This window comes from Hemitrygon akajei, chromosome 25 (genome assembly GCF_048418815.1).
Source record: "Hemitrygon akajei chromosome 25, sHemAka1.3, whole genome shotgun sequence".
In the NCBI taxonomy this organism is placed as follows: Eukaryota; Metazoa; Chordata; class Chondrichthyes; order Myliobatiformes; family Dasyatidae; genus Hemitrygon; species Hemitrygon akajei.
The window spans coordinates 28,163,229-28,189,053 of NC_133148.1; the positions used below are offsets into that span (position 1 = coordinate 28,163,229).

General features: G+C 42.1%; 1 protein-coding gene across 6 annotated transcripts in view; it reads right to left on the reverse strand.

Moving 5' to 3' along the window:
* Window positions 1–25,825, reverse strand: part of LOC140716481 (ryanodine receptor 1-like) — a 560,721-nt gene that overhangs the window by 436,198 nt on the left and 98,698 nt on the right. For all 6 annotated transcript variants that reach the window (XM_073029249.1, XM_073029247.1, XM_073029248.1 and 3 more), the window contains 9 exons: window positions 25,301–25,457; window positions 23,302–23,466; window positions 16,674–16,795; window positions 15,756–15,942; window positions 13,217–13,352; window positions 11,480–11,575; window positions 10,180–10,298; window positions 5,817–5,950; window positions 4,282–4,523 (listed from right to left, as the gene is read on the reverse strand). In XM_073029249.1, the coding sequence (XP_072885350.1) occupies window positions 4,282–4,523; window positions 5,817–5,950; window positions 10,180–10,298; window positions 11,480–11,575; window positions 13,217–13,352; window positions 15,756–15,942; window positions 16,674–16,795; window positions 23,302–23,466; window positions 25,301–25,457 (1,358 nt within the window). The remainder of the gene's footprint in view (window positions 1–4,281; window positions 4,524–5,816; window positions 5,951–10,179; window positions 10,299–11,479; window positions 11,576–13,216; window positions 13,353–15,755; window positions 15,943–16,673; window positions 16,796–23,301; window positions 23,467–25,300; window positions 25,458–25,825) is intronic.

A 25,825-nucleotide genomic window follows, 5' to 3' on the forward strand; every position in this document is an offset into this window, starting at 1 on the left:
ACATCCCCTACATAGCACCATCCAGAGACAGAGAAGCAGTTTCAGTGACAGGTTACTATCGATGCAATGCTCCTCAGACAGGATGAAGAGGTCAATACTCCCCAATGCCATTAGGCTTTACAATTCTACCGCCAGGACTTAAGAACTTTTTAAAAGCTATTATTAATGCTTTTTGAGATGGTGATTTAGATGCATATCATATTTTTTTACTGAGTTAAGTATTGTATGTAATTAGTTTTGCTACAACAAGTGTATGGGACATTGGAAAAAAAAGTTGAATTTCCCCATGGGGATGAATAAAGTATCTATCTATCTATCTATCTATCTATCTACACCTTGTCTAAATCCTCCACATCCTCTCTTTAAAGTGTCAACCAGAACAACACACAATACACCAAATATGGCCTAACCAAAGTTTTTACAGCTGCAACATGAGCTTCTATGTTAGCCCTGATGAAGGCAAGAATGCTGTATACTTTTTTAAAACATGCTATCCACTTTTATTTCCTCTTTCAGGGAGTAATAGTCTTGCACCCCAAAATCCCTATGTATATCAGTACTCTTCAGGGTCCTGCCATTTACTTTCCCCTTACACTTTTCCTACCAAAGTGCATCACCTCACACTTGTCTATATATCTACCATTTCACTGCCCACATTTCCAACTGATCCATATCCTGTTCTATCTTTTGGTGTCCTTACTCAATTCCTATGCACAATCCCAAAATACCACTGGTCAGCAATTTATCACCACCACTACCCTCTGTCTAAGATTGAGCTCCAACATACCAAGTACCTGTGGACTGCTTGCGCTTTAATCTTCTGGATCAGCCTACCATGAGGTGCAAACAAAGGAACATCTACAAGATGCTGGAAATCAAAGCAATATACACAAAATGTTGGAGGAACCCAGCAGGCCAGGGAGCATCCTGGAAAAGAGTAAACAGCTGACGTTTCAGGCCGTGACACTTCATCGGGTACTTGGTACTTGGAGCTTGACCTTAGAGGGTATAATGCTGAGTTCCTCCAGCATTTTGTGTATACTACCATGAGGTAACCTGTTAAATGTCTTAATAATGTCCATTTACAGAACATCCACTCACCTACTGTCATCAATCTCTTTAGTCGCCTCCTTAAAAAACACAACCAACTTCGTACGACCATCTCCCCTGCACAAAGCTCTGATGACTATGCTCAATAAGCCTATGCTTCCCAGATCTGACTAAATCCTGTCTCTAAGAAAATCATGCAAGGCTCACTGGCACATAATTTCCCTGTTTGCCTCTACTGCCTTTCTCAAACAGAGGAACTATACTGGCTGTATGAGTTCTGAACTTCAGCTTCTAAATCTAACATGAGCTTCTTTTTTGTCTTTCTAACTACACTTCAAACAGCTCTTGTCATTCAAGGTTCCCCAAACTTGCCATCCTGTTCTTTTTTTCTCGTAGATACGTGTTGGTTCCGAGTTCTGATTGGCTGACCGTCAAATGTTCCATACCTTATAATACTTAATTTATGCTCTTCAGTTAGTTATTTTTGTCTGATTCATCTGTAGATTTTATCCTTACCGTAATTTATCATGTGTTAAGTGTAATACTGTGCTTTACACCCTGGTTCAGAGAAATGTTGTCTCATTTCTATATACATTATATGGTTATACACATGTATACAGTTAAATGACAATAAACTTGACATAACATGACTCTAACATGTCAGATATAGACTTACTTATAAATACTCTTGGTCTACTCACCACTTACCCTGCCTAATACTGATCAATTAGACTTTCCCCAATTTAGCATCTTCCCCAAGGTCTAGTCATATCCTCACCCATAACTATCCGAAAACATGCAGAGCTGTGATCACTAAAATGCTCTCCAACTGAAACACCAATCCAATCAACCTGGTAGGCTCATTTCCAAAATCAAGGTTAGGGCCTTTACCTGGATGGAATATGGACATACTGTTATAAGAAACTCGCCTGGAAATTCTGCCCATCTCATTCTTTGGCACTAATGGAAGTATTGGTCAATATTACAGAAATTAAAGTCATCCACTACAACATCGTTCTTTTGGGAGGACAGTGGTATAGCTCCATCACAGCGACTGCACCTTTCATATTCCTAAGCTCTAGCATATTGCCTCCGTAGATGAGTCCTCCAGGTAGTTCCTCCCTTTGTGCCATTGTGACAGTCTCCCCGATCAGTAGTGTCTCACTTTCACGTCGTTCACTTCTCTGTTGCATCAGACATCTAATCCCTGGAATGTTGAACTGCAAGTCCTACACTTCGCTCAAACAATTCTCTGTAATGACCATGACATTGTAATTCCATGCACTAATCTGACTTCTAGTTCAACTGCCTTACCCATAATAGAATCATAGTCATAGAGTAATACAGAGCAGTACATACTGACTACAGCATTCACTAGATAGTCCAAACTTCCTGTGTTTGCCCCACATCTCTCCAATCCCTGCCCCTCTATGTACTGTACCTATCCAAGCGTTTTAACCACTTCCTCTAGTAGCTCATTCCAAATACTGTATACACCACCCACTGGATGAAAAAGTTGCCCACCAGGCCCCTTTTCAATCTTTCCTCTCTCATGCTACACCTATGTTCCCTAGGTTTGGGCTCCCCTGAGTGAAAAGATAGTTACCATCCACCTCATCTATGCCTCTCAGAATTTTAAACATTCCTATAAGGTCACCATCCAACCTTCCAAGTCTGGCCAACCTCTCCCTGTAACTTGGGCCTTTCATCCTGGTAATACCTTCACAAATCCCTGCACTCTTTCTAGCTTAGCCACGTCTTTTCTATAATAGGGTACTTAAAACTGCACACAGTACCCCCCAAATTCAGCCTCACCAATGAACTGCAATATCATATCCCACTTTCTATACTCAGTGCTCTAATTTGGTCATCATATCTATCTACGATGCTATTTTCAACAAGCTTCGTACTTGTAGTCCTGGATCCTTCTGATCCATTATGCACGTTAAGTGCCCTATTATTGGTAGTACGAGTCCTACACTGGTTTAACTTTCCAAAATGCCGCATCTCACACACGTCTGTATTTGCCACACCTTGGCCCACTTTCCTAACAGTTCCAGATCCCTTGTGATCTATAATAATCATTCCTGCCTGTGGCCAACTCCTCCCTCGGACTGTCAGACACCCTGAGCCGATAGGGTCTTATTCCCACTTGTCATAATTTACTTATCATTATTATTATTTAATTATTTATGGTTTTATTTTGCTATATTTCTACACTATTCTTGGTTGGTGCGACTGTAACGAAACCCAATTTCCCTCTGGATCAATAAAGTATGTCTGTCTGTCTGTTAACTTGGATCAATGTATGAAATCAATTATATTATGATTTATCTGTAAGTAAACATGTAAAAATGGTGTATGACTTCCCCTGTTTGATGGAGAAGTTGCCTGGGACATGCAGAATCAGAATATATATATATATTAGTTAAATTAAATAAGTAATGCAAAAAAGAAGTAAAAACGCAATGAGGCAGTGTTCATGGGTCTGGTGTCCATTCAGAAATCGGATGACAGGGGGAAGAAGCTTTTACTGAATCACTGAGTGTGTGCCTTCTGTACCTCCTCCCTGGTGGTCGTAATGAGAACAAGGTGTGACTTGGGTGATGGGGCTCTTAATGATGGATTCCGCCTTTTGGGGCATCGCTCCTTGAAGACGTCCTGGATACTACGGAGGCTAGTGCCCATGATGGAGCAGACAAAGTTTACAACTCTCTTCAACTTAATTCAATCCTGTATAGTAGCCCCACCCCCACCCCATATCAGATGGTGATCCAGCCAGTTAGAATGCTTTCCATGGTACATCTGTAGAAATTTGCAAGTGTCTTTGGTGACATACCAAACATCCTCAAACTCCTAATGAAATATAACCACTCTCATGCCCTCTTTGTAGCTGCATCGATACATTCAGTCCAGGGTAGATCCTTAGAGATATTGATACACAGGAACTTGAAGTTGTTCACTCTTTACACTTCTGATCCTTCTGTGGGGACTGGTGCGTGTTCCCTCGTCTTACCCTTTCTGAGGTCCGGCAGTTTGCTCCTCACCGGTATAAAACATTAAAATTTTTACGATTGGAATAGACTTGGATGTTAAGTGATGCTTTCATTGTTCAATTTCCCCTCACACTTGAAGTGGATAATGTTCATTCTAAAAATAAGTGGGTACAGCCCCAGAGAGTAGCTGTAAAATAGCAACTAACAAAACAGCAGTAAGAACAAAATATCTGACCTGACCACAAGTGAAGTCCATCGAAACCATAGGAATACAAGTCATCTCCAACTCCATTGCTCCCCCAGCCCTCTCCTCCTCCTGGGTAAGGGCTGTAACCCTCTGTTAATGCCCAACCTACTCGTAGATGAGTAGGTTGTGGTGTCACAAATGGGTCAACGTAATCCACAATCAGTTCAAAGTACCACTTCTTATATTGTGTAGAACCTTCGTACGTCCCCACAAAAATATTTGGCCTCATGCTGGAAGAAAAACAAGATAAAAGAATTTTATTTTGATTATTTTATTCATATATTCAGTTAAATTTTGTGTAGGAGAACCTGAACAAAATATAATCAACATAATATATGATGAGCGATACTTCTGTCTAGAGAAGAATGATTTTAGGGGCCGCTTGTGAGACGTTAACCCGCCAAGACGAATTATCATGTATCCAAAGAGCCATCTTTTAGAATATGAAACTTCAAATTCCATATAACCATATAACAATTACAGCACAGAAACAGGCCATCTCGGCCCTTCTAGTCCGTGCCGAACGCTCACTCTCATCTAGTCCCACTGGCCCGCACTCAGCCCATAACCCTCCATTCCTTTCCTGTCCATATACCTATCCAATTTTACTTTAAATGACAATACCAAACCTGCCTCTACCACTTCTACTGGAAGCTCGTTCCACACAGCTACCACTCTCTGAGTAAAGAAATTCCTCCTCGTGTTACCCCTAAACTTTTGCCCCCTAACTCGCAACTCATGTCCTCTTGTTTGAATCTCCCCTACTGTCAATGGAAAAAGCCTATCCACGTCAACTCTATCTATCCCCCTCATAATTTTAAATACCTCTATCAAGTCCCGCCTCAACCTTCTACGCTCCAAAGAATAAAGACCTAACTTGTTCAACCTTTCCCTGTAACTTAGGTGCTGAAACCCAGATAACTGGATAGAAATCCAGTTTTCTATCAAAAAGATATGGCCAAGCTTCCACTATGACTGATTTTCAACCCTTTTGCAAATTGCATCTCATCCTTTTAGCATAAACCCTAGCATGAGCCAGGGCAACCCTCCAGAACCTCAGAGAGACGTCTGTAGATTGTCTGAAATTATCCAAGCTCAACCATAAGGAACTCCCCAGGTGTGAAACAAAAGAGACTATTAAAGGACACTTAATATATTTGGAATATATTTAGAAGTGATACACACCTATTTTCAGAAGGCACAAGTTTCATTGGTCCTAATGGGAAAATTCAGATGGCATTCTTGGAAGCAAAACCATTAGAAACATGCTCCAGCCCCAGAGAGCACAACAATTTTTTTTAAAACCAGTGGTAAAGAACCCAAGCAGATACCCACTCCAACAACAAGAAAATGGAGCACCTTCAGAGAACGACAGTTCAGCTGCTTGTATCCAGTTCTGAGTTTAAAACCTTAATGAATTCATTTAAGCTTTAAGTCATGGATAAGACTTGGTAGAAAATAACCAAAGGGCTGGTGATAGCAGACTACATAGTCAGCAATTTATAAACTTTTGTCTGTCATACCTGGTGACATAATTAATCATGTTAGTTTGGAGCAGTAGATCACGGCCAGGAAGCAGGTTCTCCGTAATGAGGTTTTGATTGGATCGTACAGCCACACCATTGCAGACACAGAGAGAGCGCAATACATCCAGCACCTGCATAACGTGAGAACAATTCAATTTGACTTCTGTTTGGGACTTAACGTCACTTTTAAATGACTATATTGCAAACTTCAGTTCTAAAATGTAATTTATTTGTATCTCAACCTCAATTTCAGAGCAGAGATAATTATCTAAAGTGCCCACCAAAATGTTTGTTTCCCCACCGCAGCGTTCACCCTGGCCACGATGCGAGACTGAACCTGGTCAACATAAGTCTAGGCAACATATCTGAACCAAAGACGGGCTCTGGACTACGTATTCACATTATCAGTAGTTCTGTGTTAAGCTCTTCTAGTCACCTTCAGGCCTATTTCTTGGCAAGGATTCCCCACCTCCCCCAACCACCCCCCTCCCACTACTCCATCAAAAACCTTTTTCCCACCTTCAACTCATTCCTTCTTAGACATCCCACTTTTGCCTTCTGCTCATCCTTAGCTTTAACTGCTGATAAGACAGCAACCTTCTCAATTTTACCACTCCACTCTCCTACTTGGATCACATACCCTCTAAATCCACTCTCTTTGCACCGATCCCAACCTCACCAACAAACCCACAGACACAGACTGCTTTTGGTTGTCTGGCAGATTGATCATTACCTCGCTGGGGCCAGACTGCAGCTCTCACCAGCTTCCATCTCTGCCCTGAACTCCTAATTTTCACGAAGAGCATCCCGCTCCTATGCACTTTCATCCTTCATCAGGATGGTCTTAAAGCTCTCTGCTTCTTGCGACACAATGCTTCCCATTCCCATGCTGATATGGCTAACCATAGCCTCCTCCACTGTCGTGATGAGGCCACAGTTAGGTTGGAGGAACAATGTCCAACCTAACAGCATGAATCTCGATTTTTCAAACATCCAGTAATGGCCCTTCCACCATTTCCCATCCCCTTTTCCCCTCTCACCTTATCTCCTTGCCCACCCTCTGGTGCTCCTCCCCCTTTTCTTTTTTCCATGGCCTTCTGTCTCTTCCAGTCAACTTCCCAGCTCCTTACTTCATCGCTCTCCCTTTAGGTTTCACCTCTCACCTTGTGTTTCTCCCTCCCACCTGTACCTTTTAAACCTACTCCTCAGGTATTTTTTTCTCCAGTCCTGCCAAAGGGTTTCGGTCTGAAACTTTGACTGTACACTTTTCCAGAGATGCTGAGTTCTTCCAGCATTTTGTGTGTACAACAGGGATAGGGTTCCCCTTGACCTTACCTACCATCCCACTAGCCTTCGTAGACAGCGCATCATTCTCCAAAACTTCTGCCATCTCTAGTGGGATCCTACCACCAAACATATCTTTCCCTACTGCCTCCCCCCCCCCCCCACCACCTCATCACATTTTGTAGGGATCACTATTGCTCTCTATGCAACTTCCTTATCCACCTGTCCCCCTCCATCCTTCCCTCCTTTCGCGTTCCCCGTTCTGGCTATCAGCTCAACCCTTCTCTTCTCTTCAGCTGTCTATCTCCTCCCTCTGGTTCTGCTCCTCCTACCCTTTCTTCCATGGTCCACTAACTTCTCTTATTAGATTCCTTCAGCCCTTTACCTCTTCCATTTTACAGCTTGAAGCTCCTTCCCCCACCTGGCTTCCCCCTCACCTGGTCCCACCTATCATATGCCAGCTTGTACTCCTTCCTCTCCCTCCACCTTCTTAGTCTGGCTTCTGCCCCCTTCCTTTCCAGTCCTCTCTGCCCAAACCATCAACTATTTATTTACACAAAGTATACTGCAGATGCTGTGGTCAAATCAAGACGTACAAACTCATTCAAGGCTCATTTCAATGGATGCTGCCTGACCTGCTGAGTTCCTCCAGCTTGTTTGTACATCTTGATTTGACCACAGCACCTGCAGTGTACTTTGTGTTTACTATTCGTTACTCCGCTGTGAAGTCTCTTTGAGGTATGCCTACCCTGAAGAAGTTTAAATCTTCTCTTTGACGGGAGTTCAGTGAGACCATTTCTCACTGGCCCCCCTCTGTGATCTCCGCCTCTCTCCGACTCCTTGATTTTTTTGGCTCATTTCAACAGATGCTGTCCGACCTGCTGAGCTCATCCAGCTTGTTTGTACGTCTTAACTATCTATTTGCTGCTGCTGTCTAACTTGCTGAGTTCCTCTAGCATTGCTCCATTTTTCTAGCATCTGCAGAATCCTGTGTTATCAATAAAACTGTCAATTTCCTGTTTTAAAATTACAATATTGGCTCAACCTTAGTTTATTCAAAGTCTGATAAAATAATCCCCATCTAATGAATGCTTGGGGGGGGGGGGCGGGTGCTCTCTCATTCTGCCAGCCATCATCGCACTGCATACTCTGCTATCCATACACCAACTTGCACAAAGCTTTATTCACTCGTCAGTCCTCTACTGGCACCTGGTCAAACAACGTTACTACCTCAGTGGGTACGATAAACATTCTCTAGATTCATTTCAAGACTACGAAATCTTCAGTGGAGACAGAATGCAATTACGTCTTTCAAAATTTCACAGGAGTCATGTTTGCCCATCAATTACTCAACATCGGACAAGCAGTCTGACAATTTAGAATTAGTGGATGTGTCCAAAGATTACGGAATGGGAGAACTAGGTGTTTCAGCAGGCACATCAAAAATGATGGGGTTGTGCTTGATGGTAAGAAATAGAAAGCAGATAAGGAACGTGGTGGGTAAAGGACTGAAGTTGGGAGGATGTCTGAGGCAGTAGTGGAGGGATGAAGAGAAGGTTTTATAATTTACAAGATTTATAGGTTCCTTAGGGTTGTTATAGCTAGGGGTGGTAATGGGGACAAGCTCCGACTACCTATTAGATGTTCCCAATGGCACGCGCCTCAAATAGCCTCTGACAACCAAGTTCAGCTCCTGGCCTTCATGTGTGGCTTAGGGACTAAGCCCAACAGAACCATTTCTACTGACAGGAGAAGGGGGAAAGGTGGGTTACTGGCGCCTTAAAACCTGTCACTTCGGGCAGATGGGGCTCGTCAGCCGTAGTTGGCGGCTCATCTAGGAGAAGGAAAACTCTGGTCTCAAACTTCCGCTGCTGATGCGCCATCAGTAACTCACTCTGAGACGTAAGAAGCGAGGTATCGGCTTTTATTGACTGGAAGAATGAACAACACTACATCCTGGAGAATGAGGCCGGGCATCAGGCCTCAATCGCCTTTATACAGGGGCCTGTGGGAGGAGCCACTGGAGCAGTCCAGACAGGTATATGTAGTTCACCACAGCTGCCTTGCGGCTCTACCCACTCATAGCTTTGGGAGTAAACCCAGAGGGAAACATCTGGAGCCGGAATCCCTAAGCCAGTCCTACATTGAGTTCAATGCTGACGGGCAACTCCAGCGATGCTGCTGGTACCAAACTGTATCGGTCTCTGCCGTTCCTTTAGGTTCATCAGATGTGTGGAGATGGGGAGCTTGCTACATGGGCAACAGCTTGCTCTCCATATCGTACTGCCCTGGCTTGTATATCTAGACATCTAGGACGGTCATCCATGGTCAACTCTGACTGACGGAGGCCTCAGACAACTGGTAAATAAGGAAGAGGAAATGTAGCTCATCTTTGTCTTTGCAAGATGTTATCTTTAATTGCTAGATCCTTCAGTACAGGGTCTGGGGCTAAAACTGGATTTGCAAAGTGACCACACCCAAATACTTCAAAGAGGAAAAAGTGACTGATGATAGGAAAAGGGGCCAAGATTAGTTTTCTAAGGAGAAATGAAGGAAAGAGTCAGGGTCTGAGAAGGGAGAACTTTTTAACATGGTTTCTAGGGAGAGAGGTTGGGCGGTCAGCAGTTTGATAGGAATATGATCAGTGGATATTAAACTTGGAATAGAAGCAGATTCAATGGGTGGAAGGGAAAAAGTGGAGAGTGATTGATTTTAGAGTGGTCAGGTCAGGTGACTGACACCCAGTAAGAGTGTGCCTGATGTGGGAAGTGAGAAAGACGTTAACCTGATTCTGATTCAAGTACAATTTTGTACTTAACAGTCTGTGGGAAAGGTTCCTCTGCCACTGTACCTGCCACCTCAACTTCTAAGTCTATTCTAGTTTACCATCCATTCTATTCCAAGGCCTGAAACTGCCTCCAGAATTATATTCTCCATGACAGATCCCAAATGGATATAAAATTGTGCCTTAACTTGAGATGCTTGCTGCAGAGATATCCTCCCTATAGTAGAATGCAGCAGACTTTCTTGTTTAAAAATACCTAATCAAATCTTTTCTCACCATTTAGTAACGTACCTTATGATTTCGTCCATGTTTGTCCAACAGGGATATAATTGATTTGATGTGGCTTTCGGTTATGATGTTCAGAACTTCCGGGCTTTCAATCAAAACACAGTACAGGACTTCCAGGATACCTATCATGCCAGAATCAGAATCAGGTTTATTATCACCTGTGAAATTTGTTAACGTCAACATCAGAACAATTTTCAATCATATTTCTGCTTTTACACTGGAAAACACTGACCACAAACCAAATAAGATATTAGGGATGGTAACTGAATCAACCAGGTGCATTTTAAGAAAGCAAAAGGGTGAAAGCATTTCAAACAATATTCATAACCAAATAGCATTAAAAACGGTTAAAGGCCAGAAGATACAGGATCAGAACCAGGCCGTTCAACCCATCGAGTGTGCTCCATCTTTTCATCATGGCTTATCCATTTTCCCTCTCAGCCCAATCTCCTGCCTTCTCCCCCTATCCCCTCATGCCCTGACTAATCAAGAATCTATCAACCTCTGCCTTAAATATACTCAATGACTTGGCCTCCACAGCCACCTGCGGCAACAGATTCCACAGATTCACCACTCACTGGCTAAAGAAATTCCTTCTCATCGCCATCCTAAAAGGACGCCCCTCTATTCTGAGGCTATGCCCTCTGGTCTTAGACTCTCCCACCTTAGGAAATATCCTTTCCACATCCACTCTATCGAGGCTTTTCAACATTTGAAAGGTTTCAATGAGCTCACCCCTCATTCTTCTGAATTCCAGTGAGTACAGGCCCAGAACTATCCAACACTCCTCAAAGGATAAGCCTTTCAATTCCAGAATAATTTTCGTGAACCTCCTTTGAACCCTCTCCAATACAACAATACGAGATTTATTCAAAGAAGGCTGGCCACATCTGTTCTTCAGTTTTGCATCAAATTTAAGTCAGGTGTTGTCAATGGATTTCAATGTATAGTCTTTTGACAATACCTTAAACAATTTCTTTTTCTCATTTTCTTAAATTTTGTACTTAAGATGACAATCTGCTAGCTTAAATCAGATATTTACACAAATATTTCTATAAATTTTGCAGCATAAGAATGAAGAGCTGGGGATAACACCAGGATGTTCAGGATTTCACACCCATTTTGCTGTATTCACTCCACCATGGACACAGATGTAGAAACCTTTGGCAAGGTTTGCCAAGAGAGAAGCAGCTTAGAGCTCTCACAGACAGATATTGCATGGTAGTCAAACCTTAAAACATTCTTTACTGTCAAGTATTTGACAAGGCAAGCATCCAATATAACAATCACTACATTAAAGTACCTGAAGAAGCTTCCAATCGATCCAGTTTGCTGACCAACCAGTCAAGGTTATCAGAAAAGAGAGCACAATTTCTACGATTTCCACGGATGAGAGAAGCTGTACGCAAAGGGAAAAATACAAGATATATGAATAAAAAAATTCTATCATTGTAACTGTTTGTATCCGATGCTCCTGGTTCAGCCTCCTCTACGCCAGTGAGATTAAGGCACCCTACTTCTTCATGCACCCTCACTCTGTCCGCCACAAAAGGCAAAATCTCCCAGTGGCTACCCATTTCAATTTGACTTCCCATTCCCATTCTGACATGTCTGCCATGACGAGGCCCAGCTCAGGTTGGAGCAGCAACATTTTGTGTCTGGGTAGCCTCCAACCTGAACACATAAAGATCAATTTCTCTAATTTCCCCCCACCCCTCCACCTCTTCTTCCATTCCTCATTCTGGTTACTCTCTCACCCCTTCTCCTTACCTGCCCATCACCTCCCTCCTCCTCCACTTTCTTTCATGGTCCACTGCTCTCTTCTATTAGATTCCTCTTCCTCAACCTTTTGTCTCTTCGACCTGTCAAATGCCAGCTTAGTACTTCATCTCTCCTCTCCCACCCACCTGTCCTCCCCCTCACTGGTCTCACCCACCAGATTGTACAGTATCCTCTATTTCCTCCTGCCTTCTTATTCTTATTTCTGCCCCCTTCCTTTCTACTCCAGGTGAAACAGTGACTATTTATCCCCCTCCATAGATGCTGCCTGACTTGCTGAGTTCCTCCAGTATTTTGTATGTGTTGCATTTATTTATTTATTGACATACAGTATGGAATAGGCCCTCCCGGTCCTATGTGTCGCGCCACCCAATAATCCCTCGATTTAATCATAGCTTAATCATAGGACAATTTACAATGAATAATTAACCTACCATCTGGTACATCTTTGGACTGTGGGAAGAAACCAGAGCACCTGGAGGAAACCCCACATGGTCATGGGGAGAACGTACAAACTCCTTACAGGCAGCGGTGGGAACCCGGGTCACTGGTACTGTAAAGCATTGTGCGAACCGCTACACTACCATGCCACCCCAATATAGCACCTTTCATGATCTCAAAACTTCATAAAAGGCATCACAACCAACAAGGTTATACTCTTAAAATGTGTACAGCCTAATAATATTACAAAAAGTATCAGATTATTTGTGTACAGCATGGTCCCTCAAACAGCACAGGGATACATAACTACATAATCTGCCTGACTGAATATAGATGACAGGCTGAAGAACAACCATATCAGGGAATTCTATCAAACGTTAATGATTAACACCACATAACATTTATTCTGGCAAGACTTTTTAATAAAATTACTCACAGGATACGGGTATTATTTGCAAACTAAGATTTATTACCATGTTGCATCCCTGAACTGAGACAATTAAAGAAAAACTCAAACGCACTGGTGGGCCTATGACCCTGATCAGCTAAGGATGGCAGATTTCCTTCACTCAAGGGTTTATTGGTTCATGACAATCTAGCAATCTCATGTTTAACAATAAGATTTATCAATGGCTGTTTATATAAACTAGCTGGAAATGTTTCTGCTGCTGCTGTGGTGCAACTCAAGGTGTCTCCAAAAGATCTGATAGCCAGTTCAACAACTTAAACTCTGAGGCCACCACACCCAACTGTTGCCATGAAGAAAGGAGTTTGAGGAGTCCCATCTTTTCCATCTGTGCATTGTGTTTAAATTCCATACCTAATAGCTCATAAAGAAGGTTAACGATTTCTTTCCAGGATTCAGCTGCTTCTTCTCCTGCAAACTCAGAGAAATGAGCAGCGCTGTTGTACATATTCAGTCGATCAATGGAATCCAACACCAGCTGGATCATGCCCTAAAGTGATACACAATTAAAAACACCAGTTACATCATTTGAAGGTTAGTGCTTTTGCTGTGGATTGGTGCCATTTAAGAACTTCCACTGAGTACTCAACAGAATATTGCAATCATATTGAGCTTATCCAGCTATATTTCGATTCCGTGTGAAGCCAGTCATTCTGTGTCTCTCGATAGCCATATGTGTGGTGAGTCAGAGTTCATTGCACATCTAATGTCATTGCAATATTCAGATGAACACTGCATTTTCCAGTTTCAGGCGATTTATTCCCATCCCATACCCACCAGTCCATCTAGAGTCTCTCTCCCTTTAGAAGTAATACAACGGCAACCTGTTTTACAACCTTGAAGCTCATTTCCATTGGTTTCAAGAAGGATAATTTCAACCCAACATTCAACTCTGTAAAGCCATTGTTATCTTGACTCATCACCCTCCCCCTCCAGCTGCTCACATACCTATTTACTTGTATTTATTTTATCTTAGTTCACCTTTCCTATCCCCTCCCCAACCCAGTTCCATCCATTATCACCTCTTAGTCTATCTCAAAGTTCAAAGTACATTTATTATCAAAGAATGTATAAATTATACACCCTGAGATTTGTTTGCTCACAAGAGGCCACTAAACAAGAAACCCAAAAGAACCTAATTAAACAAAAAACAATAATAAAAGACCAACACCCAAAACACGAGGAAAAAAAAGCACAAATCATGCAAACAATTGAAGCCAACAACAACAATCTGAACCAAACGTTGAGTCCCCAGATCCGAACCCTGGAGCAGCCCAGATTAGGCCCAAAGCCTCACTTATCAGTTCATCGTATGAGTGGGCAAGGAGCACAACAGCTGAGGCAGTCTTCATACCCTCGGTGCCGCAGAGCGAGAGGAGTGACCATCGCAGAGAACAAGCCAAATCGGCTCTCATCCCAGATCCCAACACCTTGCCTTTTCAGTCTATCTGGGCTCCACCCTTTCCCCTCCAACATCTGTCCCCATCTGCCTTTTTTTGTATTATTATACTTCCATTTATCACCTACCAACCTCTGACAACGCTCTATCTCCCTCTTCCTGCTCCATCTGGCCATCGTCCCTCCCTCATCTGGTCCTACGTATGACTTACCAGCCTCTGTCATCTCACCCCTCCCTCTCACTTCCATATACTGGCCAACTTCCCTCTACACCCTCATCCTGAAGCAGCATCTCAATCCAAACACCAACCATTCCTATGCCTCCACATCTGCTGTCTTGTGTCTCCAGTTGTATTGCTCCCTGTGCCAGGTTGCTGGATACACATATAATCAGAATTGAATTACATGGCTAAAATTGGGGTGAAAGCATATTTTTAAAAAAAAAATCGCTACACTCAATAAAAATTCCTTACCGATACACTTGCAATGCTGATGTAAATGTCAACCTTCCTCTTGCTGGTGGTACATCACACCAAATTGTAATGGCTTTTTAAAAATTTATTGAGATTCAGCACAGAAAAGGCCCTTCCTGCCCTTTAAGCCATGTCACCCAGTAATCCCCCAATTTAATCCTAGCCTAACACGGGACAATTTACAATGACCAATTTAACCTATCAACCAGTACGCCTTTGGACGGTGGGAGGAAACCAGATTATCCGGGGGAAGCCCACGGGCTCATGGGGAGAACATGCAAACTCCTTACAGGCAGCGGCAGGAATTGAACCTGGGTCCCCTGTATTGTAAAACGTTGTGCTGACCACTATGCTACTGTGCCGCCCTAAGATTTCAGAAAATATATCAATCTGCATTCACATTAACATACGGGCAACACGGTTGCGTAGTGGTTAGCACAACACTTTACAGTACAGGTGACCCCGGTTCAATTCCAGTTGCTTCTGTAAGGAGTTTGTATGTTCTCCCGGTAACCCAGGGGTTTCCTCCAGGTGATCCAGTTTCCTCCCACAGTCCAAAAACGTACTGGTTGGTAGGTTGAATTGGTCATCGTAAATTGTCCCGTGGTTAGGCTTGGATTAAAACAGTGGGTTGCTGGGCGGCACGGCTCAAAGAGCTGGAAGGACCTGTTCTGCAATGTGTCTCAATAAATCAATGATTTCCTGAACACCTTAATCACACAACACTCCATTAACAGAGACCTCCATGCATCACCATAGTGTTGGGTGTTAGCTTTAACCACAGATGTAAGTAGGTCATTAACATTGACTGATGGAGGGCCCTAATAAACAAGGCAAGTGCTTCATCAATGGCTTCACAGGTAAAATTGGAGTTGTAATTAGTTTCCTCAAAGCCAGTGGAAATTAGCTTGAGGGGTGTAAGACAGGTTGACAGTTGTTTCTTTTGCATTACTCCTGAAATTAACAGATTCCATCAATAGATTCTTCCTATATTTTTTTTTAAAAAGGAGCTGTTAGCTTACCTCTTCTTGGAATAAATTCTGTCTGTTTTTGAGTGAGCGCAATTTGGTCTGTTTCTCTTCATGGGCAAGCTCCTCGTCTGGATGTTGGAAGTAGCTGATCAGATCCTGAAGGCTCAGCATGATGATATCGATGGGTAAGGACACTGGAGCTGAAGATTTATTCTTTCCACTTAGCATATCTAGACCTCTTCATAAAGAACAATAAAGAGTACAGTGAACATAGGAATTCAGTTTTAGAAACCTATTATTCTAAATATTCTGTAGCCAACCAATGAAAATTCATGGTCATTCTTACAATCATTTTCAGTGTTTATCCTGCTGACTTACACTAAATACTCACGTACATATGGCATCGCATGGTAGTGTAGTGGTTAGCGCAATGCTTCCAGTACAGGCCTTCCGGGTTCAATTCCAGCTGCTGCCTGTAAGGAGCTTGTACAATCTCCCTGTGACCGTGTGGGTTTCCTCCAGGTGCTCCAGTTTCCTCCCATGGTCCAAAGGCGTACCGGTTGGTAGGTTAGTTATTATAAATTGTCACATGATTAGGCTAGGGTTAAACTGGGGAACTGCTGGGTGGCACGGCTTGCAGGGCAGGAAGAGCCTATTTCAGGCTGTATCTCAATAAACAGACATTGATCATATTTCTTTTGCTGGACTTCATTCATTCATATTGTGGTACAATCAGGAGAACTGACCAACAGAAGAAAGTGTTCCAATTGGTGATGTCAAATACCATTATGAAATGGCAAAAAAATTTCAAAGTTTACAATATGTCAATCATTATTTGCACAGAAAATGAACAATTTAAATCTGATGCTAACATTTAAATAATCTCTCCACTGATCTGGACTGACGTACAATATGTATCCAGGTATTCATTTGTTTGTTCAAGGAAAATAAAAACAGAAGAACACCTACTTAATGAATTGGTGGAAGAGGCCATTGGTGCTGTAAATCATTCGGGAAGCCTGTGATTCCTCTTGCTGGGAACGCGAGAGTGAAAGCGCATCATCCATGTGGCCTTCTTGGTGTAGTATAGCCTAAAACACAATTTCTTTATATCGTTATTGATTTCAGCACTGAAAGTCTTCTTTACAAAAATAGACTTCCTTTTCCTTAATTGTTTTTAATAGAACTTCGATTAGATTCTGAGGACACTCAGTCCTTGTTTATTGTCATTTAGTAATGCATGCATTAAGAAATGATACAATGTTCCTCCAGTATGATATCACAGAAACACAAGACAGACCAAGACTAACTGACAAAAACCACAGAATTATAACATATAGTTACAACAGTGCAAAGCAATACCGTAATTTGATAAGAGCAGACCATGAGCACGGTAAAAAAAAGTCTCAAAGTCCCCAATAGCCCATCATCTCACGCAGACATTAGAAAGAAGAAAAACTCTTCCTGCCATGAACCTCCAGCGCCGCAAACTTGCCGATGCAGCACCCTGGAAGCACCCGACCACAGCCAACTCTGAGTCCGTCCGAAAACTTCGAGCCTCCGACCAGCCCTCCGACACCGAGTGCCGAGCACTTCGACTCCGGCCATCAAGCAACAGGCAAAGCCGAGGATTCGGGGCCTTCCTCTCCGGAGATTTTTCGATCGCACAGTAGCAGCGGCAGCGAAACAGGCATTTTAGAAGTTTCACCAGATGTTCCTCCGTGCTTCTCACGTCCGTCCCCATCGAATCAGGATTGTACACGGCATCCTACTTGACAGATAACAGATATTCATCCCGGAGTGGCCGCTGCGCGCTGCATCACGCCGCCATCTTCTCTTCTTCATTCTTAATACCATTCGCCAGGCGGACATACTGTAGTTAAGCTGCTACTTGTATGTTCAGAGTAGCTGTATGCATGGAAGGTCAATATATTCTCAAGCACAATAAAAGAAATAAGCTCATTTCACACGGGGTTGTTTTTGTTTGGAATGACTGGTAATTCAAAGTCAACATATTATGGAATGAAAAAAGACCATCCTGGAGGGATTTTTGGATCCACATTCATAGCGTATGATGTGTAGGCTTTAATTGGGATTGAATTCAAGAGCCACAAGGCAACATTGCAGCTCTATAACACTCTAGTTAGACAACACTTGCACTGTGTCCAGTTATGAGAACAGGGAAGCTTTAGAGAGGGTGCAGAGGAGATTTACCAGTACACTGCTTGGAATAGAGGTCATGTCTCATGAGGATAAGTTGAGCGAGCTAGGAATTTTCTCCTCGGAGCAAAGGAGGATGAGGGATGACTTGATAGAGGTGTAGGTGATGAGGCATAGATAGGATGGACAGCTAGAGACTTTTTCCGGGGCGGAAATGGCTAAATATGAGGGGATTTAATTTTAAGGTGATTGGATGAAAGGGGATATCTGAGGTAGGGTTTTTCCACACAGAGAGTGGGGGTGGATTAAAGGAACACGTTGCCAGAGGTGGCGGTAGAGGCAGATACCTTAGGGACATTTAAGAATCTGTTAGGCAGGCTCATGGATGAAAGAGAAATAGAAGATATGTGTAAGGGAAAGGTTAGATTGAATCTAGAATAGATTAAAAGGCCAGCATAACATTGTAGGCCGAAAGGCCTGTACTGCACTGTATTGTTCTTTATTCTACATGAAGCTAGCCAAGCAAATGGAAACAAATTAAAAATTTCAAATCAATGACTTTTTAAAAATCACAACAAGCAAGTGAATAATGGCAGTCTGCTGAGTACCTCCACCATTTTCTGGTTTCATTCTAATTTCCACTATCTTCTTCTCATGACCTTGTATAAATCACATTAAAAGGGAGTTTGGAATGAAATTTCAACGCTCATGAAACTGGCCAAAGAAATTCTAGTTGAGGTCTATGAAATTGTATCTGATGTTTTCACTTCATCAAACACACATCTAATGTTGCTAGTTGTCACACAAACCATCCAGAAAGCCTCCGCAGTTTAAACAGGAGCACCCTAATCCAGAAAATAACTATTATTGGATGATTAAAAAAAACTGAACACTACAATTTGATTAAGGGCCATAGTTCACCAAGTGCTTAGATTGTGCTCTGATTAGTAATGTTCTGGAAGAATCACTTATTGGATGGCTGAGTGGCCTCTCTACCCATGTTGAAGAGGAGCAAAGCTGACATGGTGTGAAGATCAGGAACTCTCCCATCTCCTTTTCCTAGCATTTCTGCCTCAATGGATGATGTACAATAAAGAAAAAATTTCCAATACTCTTTGCACTTCATTTTATATAGGAAAGATAAAGGCTGGGCTTGGGATAAATGTCCGTGGAATGGAAGAGTGACATTTCAGAAAGAGAATTGGAATAATGCATTTCACCCTCTCTCTGATTAAGTCAGATGTTTTAAAAAGTGGTTTGACTGCATTTAAAATCACCTTCACAAAACTTATGATGTTACAAAATTTTTGAGGTATTACTCATGTAAGGCTTTCATCTCATTCAGTAGATTTTTATTTTATTTTGCAGATGTTGGATTAGACTGTTTAATTGTTATTTTCACTCCAGTTTAACAAATAATTGCCTGATTATTTTTTTTACCACCACTTGTATATTTGTAACTGTTTAGTATGCTTCCTAGTGGCTACAATATGTATATGCGATTGTCCAGTGTGTCTCCCTAATGGTTATATTTGTTTGATTCTGGAAGCTTCCCTCGGTCATGCATTATCTGAATTGGTCTATCCGATTGGTTAACTCTTGTCTGTGAATTTGAATGGATTGTTTCTTATCTAAGGGATATAAAATGAACTGACTACACAGCACCACTTTCTTTTTGTTTCTTCTTTCCCTTCTGCTCCTAGCCTCTGCTCCTGTTACTGTCTATTTTCAATTTTCTTTGTTCTATTAATGCTTAACAAAATTATCATGAAGCAACATGTTTTGTGCCTCTTTCTTGACTTTCGAAAGAGTCTTGAATTAAAAATATCAGAATCCAACACAGAAAACACTGTTTTTCTTTACATACCTCCTCCAGTTCTATCTTCTCTATGGCATACATAACGTGTTACTGCTGTCTAGGTTCCTTAAGGTTGTTGTAGCTGGGGACAAGCTCCCACTACCTAATTCAATGCTCACAATGGCGTGCACCTCAAATAGCTTCTGACAACCAAGTCCAGCTCCTGGCCTTTATATGTGGCTTAGCTACTAAGCCTGGCGGAACCATTTCGACTGACAGAAAGGGCCAAGGTGAGTTACTGGTGCCTTAAAACCATTCACTTCAGGTAGATGGGGCTCATCAGCCGTGGTTGGCAGCTTATCTAAGAGAAGGAAAACTCTGATCTCAAACCTCCGCTGCCTTGTAGTTAAACCCAGTCAGAGGAACCCCAGAGGGAAAAATCCAGAGCTGGAGTCCCTAAGGCAGTCTTAATGTTGAGTTCGACACTGACTGGCAACTCCTGTGATGTTGCTGGTGCCGAACTGTATCGGTGTCCGCCGTTTCTTTGGGTTCATCAGATGCACGGAGAGGGAGAGCTTGCTACATGAGCAACGTTGTTCATATTGTACCGCCCAGGCTTGCGTATCTAGACAGCTAGGGAGCAATATCCATGGTCGACTGACTTACCGAGGCCCCTCACACTGCTGTCATGCAAAGTGTACCTTTAAGTACGGAGGCTCTTTTCTGACTGCAGTCCGATACAGCATCAGCAGATGCATTTTGCTGGCAGTGCTCCATCAGGATCTGCACAGGTCATGAGCAAACTATGGATGAAAATGACAGTAATTCTTGATCGTGCCTAAGTTTCCATTCTTTTTGAAGGAGTTTTATTTGGTGCATGGGTCCTGATGAAGGGTGCTAACCCAAAACGACTCGACTCTTAAATCCTTTTACATACAGATGCTGCTGAGTTCCTCCAACATTTTCCAAGTATTGCTCTGGATTTCCAGCATCCGCAGAATCGCTTGTGTTTATGATTTGGAGCATGGGAACAATTTAAGGTACGAGAAAACAGCTTCAAGCACACAAGGGTAGAGAGATTAAGGACTAGTCTTTATCATAGAGTCACAGTCATACAGCCTGTCTATTCGACCCAACATGTTCATTATAATATATTAACTCTATTTTTCAAGCACCGGGCCCATAGCCTTCTGTGCCAAGTTGACCTAAGTGTTCATCTGGACACCTCTTACAGGCTGTCAGCAGTTCTGCTTCCACCAGAATCAGATTTATTATCACTGACATACTGTATGTTGTGAAATGTGTTGTTTGTCTTAGCAGGACATTGCAATAAATATTTAACAATTTGTAAGTTACACTTTCTTGGCAGTGCATTCAAGTTACTCGCCATTCCCTAACAGAAAAAGGGTTTCCTCAGATTGCATGTAAATCTCTTAGACCTTACCATAAAACTGTGTCCTCTGGATTTGTTCACCTGTGGTATGGGGAATAATTTCCTGCAGACTACTCTACCTAAATACCTCAATTTTATATACAGGCCGTCCCCAGGATTACTTACTGGCTTCCTCCGCCCAGTTACAATGGTACAGAAGCAGGCAGGATGTCCCTGTTTGATGGGTGGTTTTGATGGGCTTGAAGTATCAGTGGTTGTTACACTGTTTTATAGAGTAATGTTGCACAAGCGTTAATAGAAGTGAGTCTTGTCAATTTCCAAAGCAGCTCTTCTAAACCGCCTCTCACAGTGAAACTAGCAGTTTGTGTTTGAGGGGATGGTGTCTGACTTCTGCATGGAGATTGCACATAAACAGATCTTGTTTTCCCAGACTGGCTCTCATTTGAATTCAACAATATTTACGGAAGCTCGTTCATATGTCCATAAGATGGGTGTTCATAAGCCTGAGAGGATCTGCACCCCTATCACGAACCTCCTCTGCTGCAGGGAAAACAGAACCAGCTTCATAGCTAAAATAATCCATCCAGGCAACAGCCCGCTGAGTCTCCCCTGTAGCAAGTCCAGTACAATCACACCCTTCCTATTGTGCATTGACCAGAAGTGCATGCAGATTCCCAGATAAGGTCTAATCAATGATTTGTGAACCTGGAACATAACCCTCATGCTCCTGCATTCATGCCCTAACTAATGAAGACCAGCATTTCCCACTAACGAAACCCAATTTCCCTCGGGATCAATAAAGTATGTCTGTCTGTCTATGCCAATAAGCTCTGGTATGGAGGGGCTACTGCACAGAGCCGAAAGGAGCCGCAGAGGGTTGTAAATTCAGTCGGCACCATCATGGGTACTAGCTTACAAAGTACCCAGGACATCTTCAAGGAACGGTGTCTCAAGAAGGCAGCGTCCATTATTAAGGACCCCCAGCATCCAGGGCATTCCCTTTTCTCACTGTTACCATCAGGTAGGAGGTACAGAAGCCTGAAGGCACACACTCAGCAATTCAGGAACAGATTCTTCTCCTCTGCCATCTGATTCCTGAATGGACATTGAACCCGTGAACACTCCTTCACTTTTTTAATAAATACTATTTCTGCTTTTTGCACAATTTTTAATCTATTGACTATATGTATATTGTAATTGATTTACTTTTTTGATTACTGCTATTATTACTTCTTCTCTATTATATATCGCATTGAACTGCTGCTGCTAAGTTAACAAATTTCATGACACGTGTGGTGATAATAAACTTGATTCTGATTCTGAAGCATATTATCCAACAGCGCTTCCACCTTCAAGGATGTTTGAACTTGCACACCAAGGTCCCTCTGTTCTTTCTTACTCCCTAGAACTTTACCACTTACTGTGCATATCCTACCCACATTAATACTGCCAAAACGTATCGCTTCACATTTCCAGGATTGAACTCCCTCTGCTCTTTCAGTGACATACTGATATCCATCTTGTAGCCTAAGACTACTCTCCAAACTATCAGCAACTCCACCAATCTTCATTGCATTTGTGAACTTCCCAATTATGCCTCCTACATTCCCATCCTAATCAAAGTTCAAAGTACATTTATTATCAAAGATTGTATGCTACTTCCAACCTTGGGATTCGTCTCCTTACAGGCAACCATAAAACAAAGAAACCCATTAAAAAAAATACCCGTCAAACAGCCAATGCGCAGAAACAAAACAAATAGTCCAAATAATAAAACAAACAAATAATATTCAGAACTGTAGTTCACGAAAGTGAGCCCACAGCCACGAAGCCAGTCACAGCCGATTCAGGAGCTCAGTAGTTGCAGGCCACAGCTTCAGTTTAGCGCGGAGATGAGTAGACTTCACAGGGCCGCGAGCTGAGCCAGCCCATCCATTTCAATCATTCGTGTCTATTACAAACATCCCTGTGCAATATCGCTAGTCACAAGTATTTGATCAAAAAATGTTATTAGGCTCGAATTATTTTGGATCATTCTCTCACGTGGGATCTTGAAGGTCTTGTGTCAGATAGGAGGCTGGTGTATATTTCACAGAAAATTTAAAGCACAAACAAGCAGCATGGTCACTTTCCAATACAGAAATTTACCATTAAGTGAGTAAACTATTAACTTCAATGGTAAATAACGAATTTTATGATCTTAAGGCTGAAGCCTTGACTCGTAATTGGGAAGTGGGGGTACTTACTTTTCTCTTTAAGGGGCCCAAGCGAACTGTCTTGGTATCTGCTGCTGCGTAGGTCAGCCAAAGTCCACTGTTCACATGTTGGACAAAGCACATCGACTCGCCATATTTGATCTCAGGAATTCCCATGCCTTCTACATCTCTTTTATGACCAGTATCAGTTTTATCCTGAGAGAGAAGAAAATTAAGTTCAGTCCTGTTTCAATGCACAGCTCACTGTGATTTGTATAAAGGCCTTTTGTGCACTTGAAAGAGATTACTATTGTTCTTTTATTTATGTTATTGAAGATGTCGGTGACTTCATTTCTCCTTACAGAGTGTCAAAACATTTTAACAATTTCAATGAGCAATAATTAGAAGCATTAATGAGTCAGAACTGGCATTGCACATGAATGCAAAACTGGGATGAATGACGGAACACATTAAGTGTGTGGAGAGCAATCCCTGGAGACTTAGTCAATTAGACATCTGACATTATATATCATATATATCAGACATATATATCAATACTATTCATATATAGTGCAGCGGTCAGCACAATGCTATTACATCTCAGAGCGTCATCTCTGAGGAGTCTCTGTACATCCTCACCGAGAAATGCGTGGGTTTTCCAGTTTCCTCCCACAGTCTAAAGGCATACTGGGTAGGTTAACAGGTCATTGTAAATTGTTCTGTGATTAGGCTGTGGTTACATCAGGGGTTGCTGGAAAGCCCGACTCAAAGGGATGAAAGAGCCCTTTCTATGCTGTATCTTAATAAATAACCTTCTCACATACAACTTAAATCAGCATAGGTTCTAGGCTGTTCAGGAATTCACAAACCGATTGCAGGACTCTGCAGAGAGTGGTGCAGACAGCCCAGCGCATCTGGAGTTGTGAACTTCCCATGATTCAGGTTATTTACAAAGACAGGTGTGTAAAAAGGGCCCGAAGGATCATTGGGGACCTGAGTCACCCCAACCACAATCTATTCCAGCTGCTACCATCCGGGAAATGGTACTGCAGCATAAAAGCCAGGACCAACAGGCTCCGGGACAGCTTCTTCCACCAGGCCATCAGACTGATTAACTCACGCTGATTTGAGTGTATTTCTATGTTATATTGACTGTTCTGTTTATTATAAATTACTATGATTGCACATTTAGACAGAGATGTAACAAAGATTTTTACACCTCATGTATGTGAAGGATGTAAATAATAAAGTCAATTCAATTCAAAATAAAAATTGTAATCAGATACGGTGAGCATGATTACCATGTTTTAAATAATCAGCAAGTATTCTCACACACAGATAGAATAAAGATAATTTAATGGCTATTTATTTTGCCCTACCTAATGAAAAACATAGTAGGAAATGCCTGTCAAATGAAACTGTGAACTTTTAAGAATGTGCACTGTGAAAGGCAGAAAACAAAATCAGCTGTGATAAGGGAGAGTGATGAAGATTGGAAAGGAATGAGTCAGAACCGGGGGCAGGTAGATTTTAGATTTAGAGTCTGAGTATGTTTCTTCCAGCAAGATTCACCTTCTGCTTGATTATCACAGTTTAATTTTAATCATGCCTACTCAGGGTCTAGTTGATCAAAATCAAGAAGTGCAGCAGCACAGCCCAGTCTTTCAAATGATGATCTCTCTGAGCTCCAAGGAGACGCCCTTTTTGTGCTTGTTACTGTTGTGAGAGGGGAAACCCTCATCCTCAAAAGCGTGCAAGTGAAAATGAAGTATCCAGGGTAAGACAGTTATTCTAATGGGATAGCAACACAACTACTGTCCTCCCAAAATCAACTCACTCAGAGACCAGGAATAAATTATATATAACCTAGTCCAGAAACATCTGGGAAGCTCGGCATAAATTTGTACATGAAATTATATCTCTTCTGCTTCAATTTCAGAATCGGCATCAGGTTTAACGTCACCGGCATATGTCGTGAAATTTGTTAACTTTGCGGCAGCCGTACAATGCGATACACGATAAACTGAGAGAAAAGCAAATCTTTTCTCACCTTTGAGATTCGGAAACAAAATGAAGTGATTTTGGTGTTTGATTTCTCTTGCTCGAAGAGCAGAAGCCCTTTCTCCTCATCGAGGCCCAAATACCTGCCCGTGGTAACGTGACGAATACGGAACGACTGACCCCATTTCATGTGGCTGCCGCTCCAGCTGTTGAAAACAGTAACAATTATTCAGAAAATGAATGAAAACTCACATTTCTATGAATAAAGTTATCAACTCTTGACATCTAAATCTTTAGTAAATGACATCTCCTCTCATTCATCTGTTCCTACATCTTGCTAATTAACCTTGCTACATTTAGCCATCTTGCTAATCAACTGGATGATCTTTTACTGCACTTATCTGTGACAAGTATATTCTTCATTGGATAGGCAGAGCAGACCTATACACTGCATTCAAACTGCAGTTTCACAGGTGTATAAAAACAAGTAACATTTGTATTTACTTGATATTCATTTAAACCATTTCCTTGATTAACTTCTCATATATTTCCCCATCATGATTTTTAATTAAAT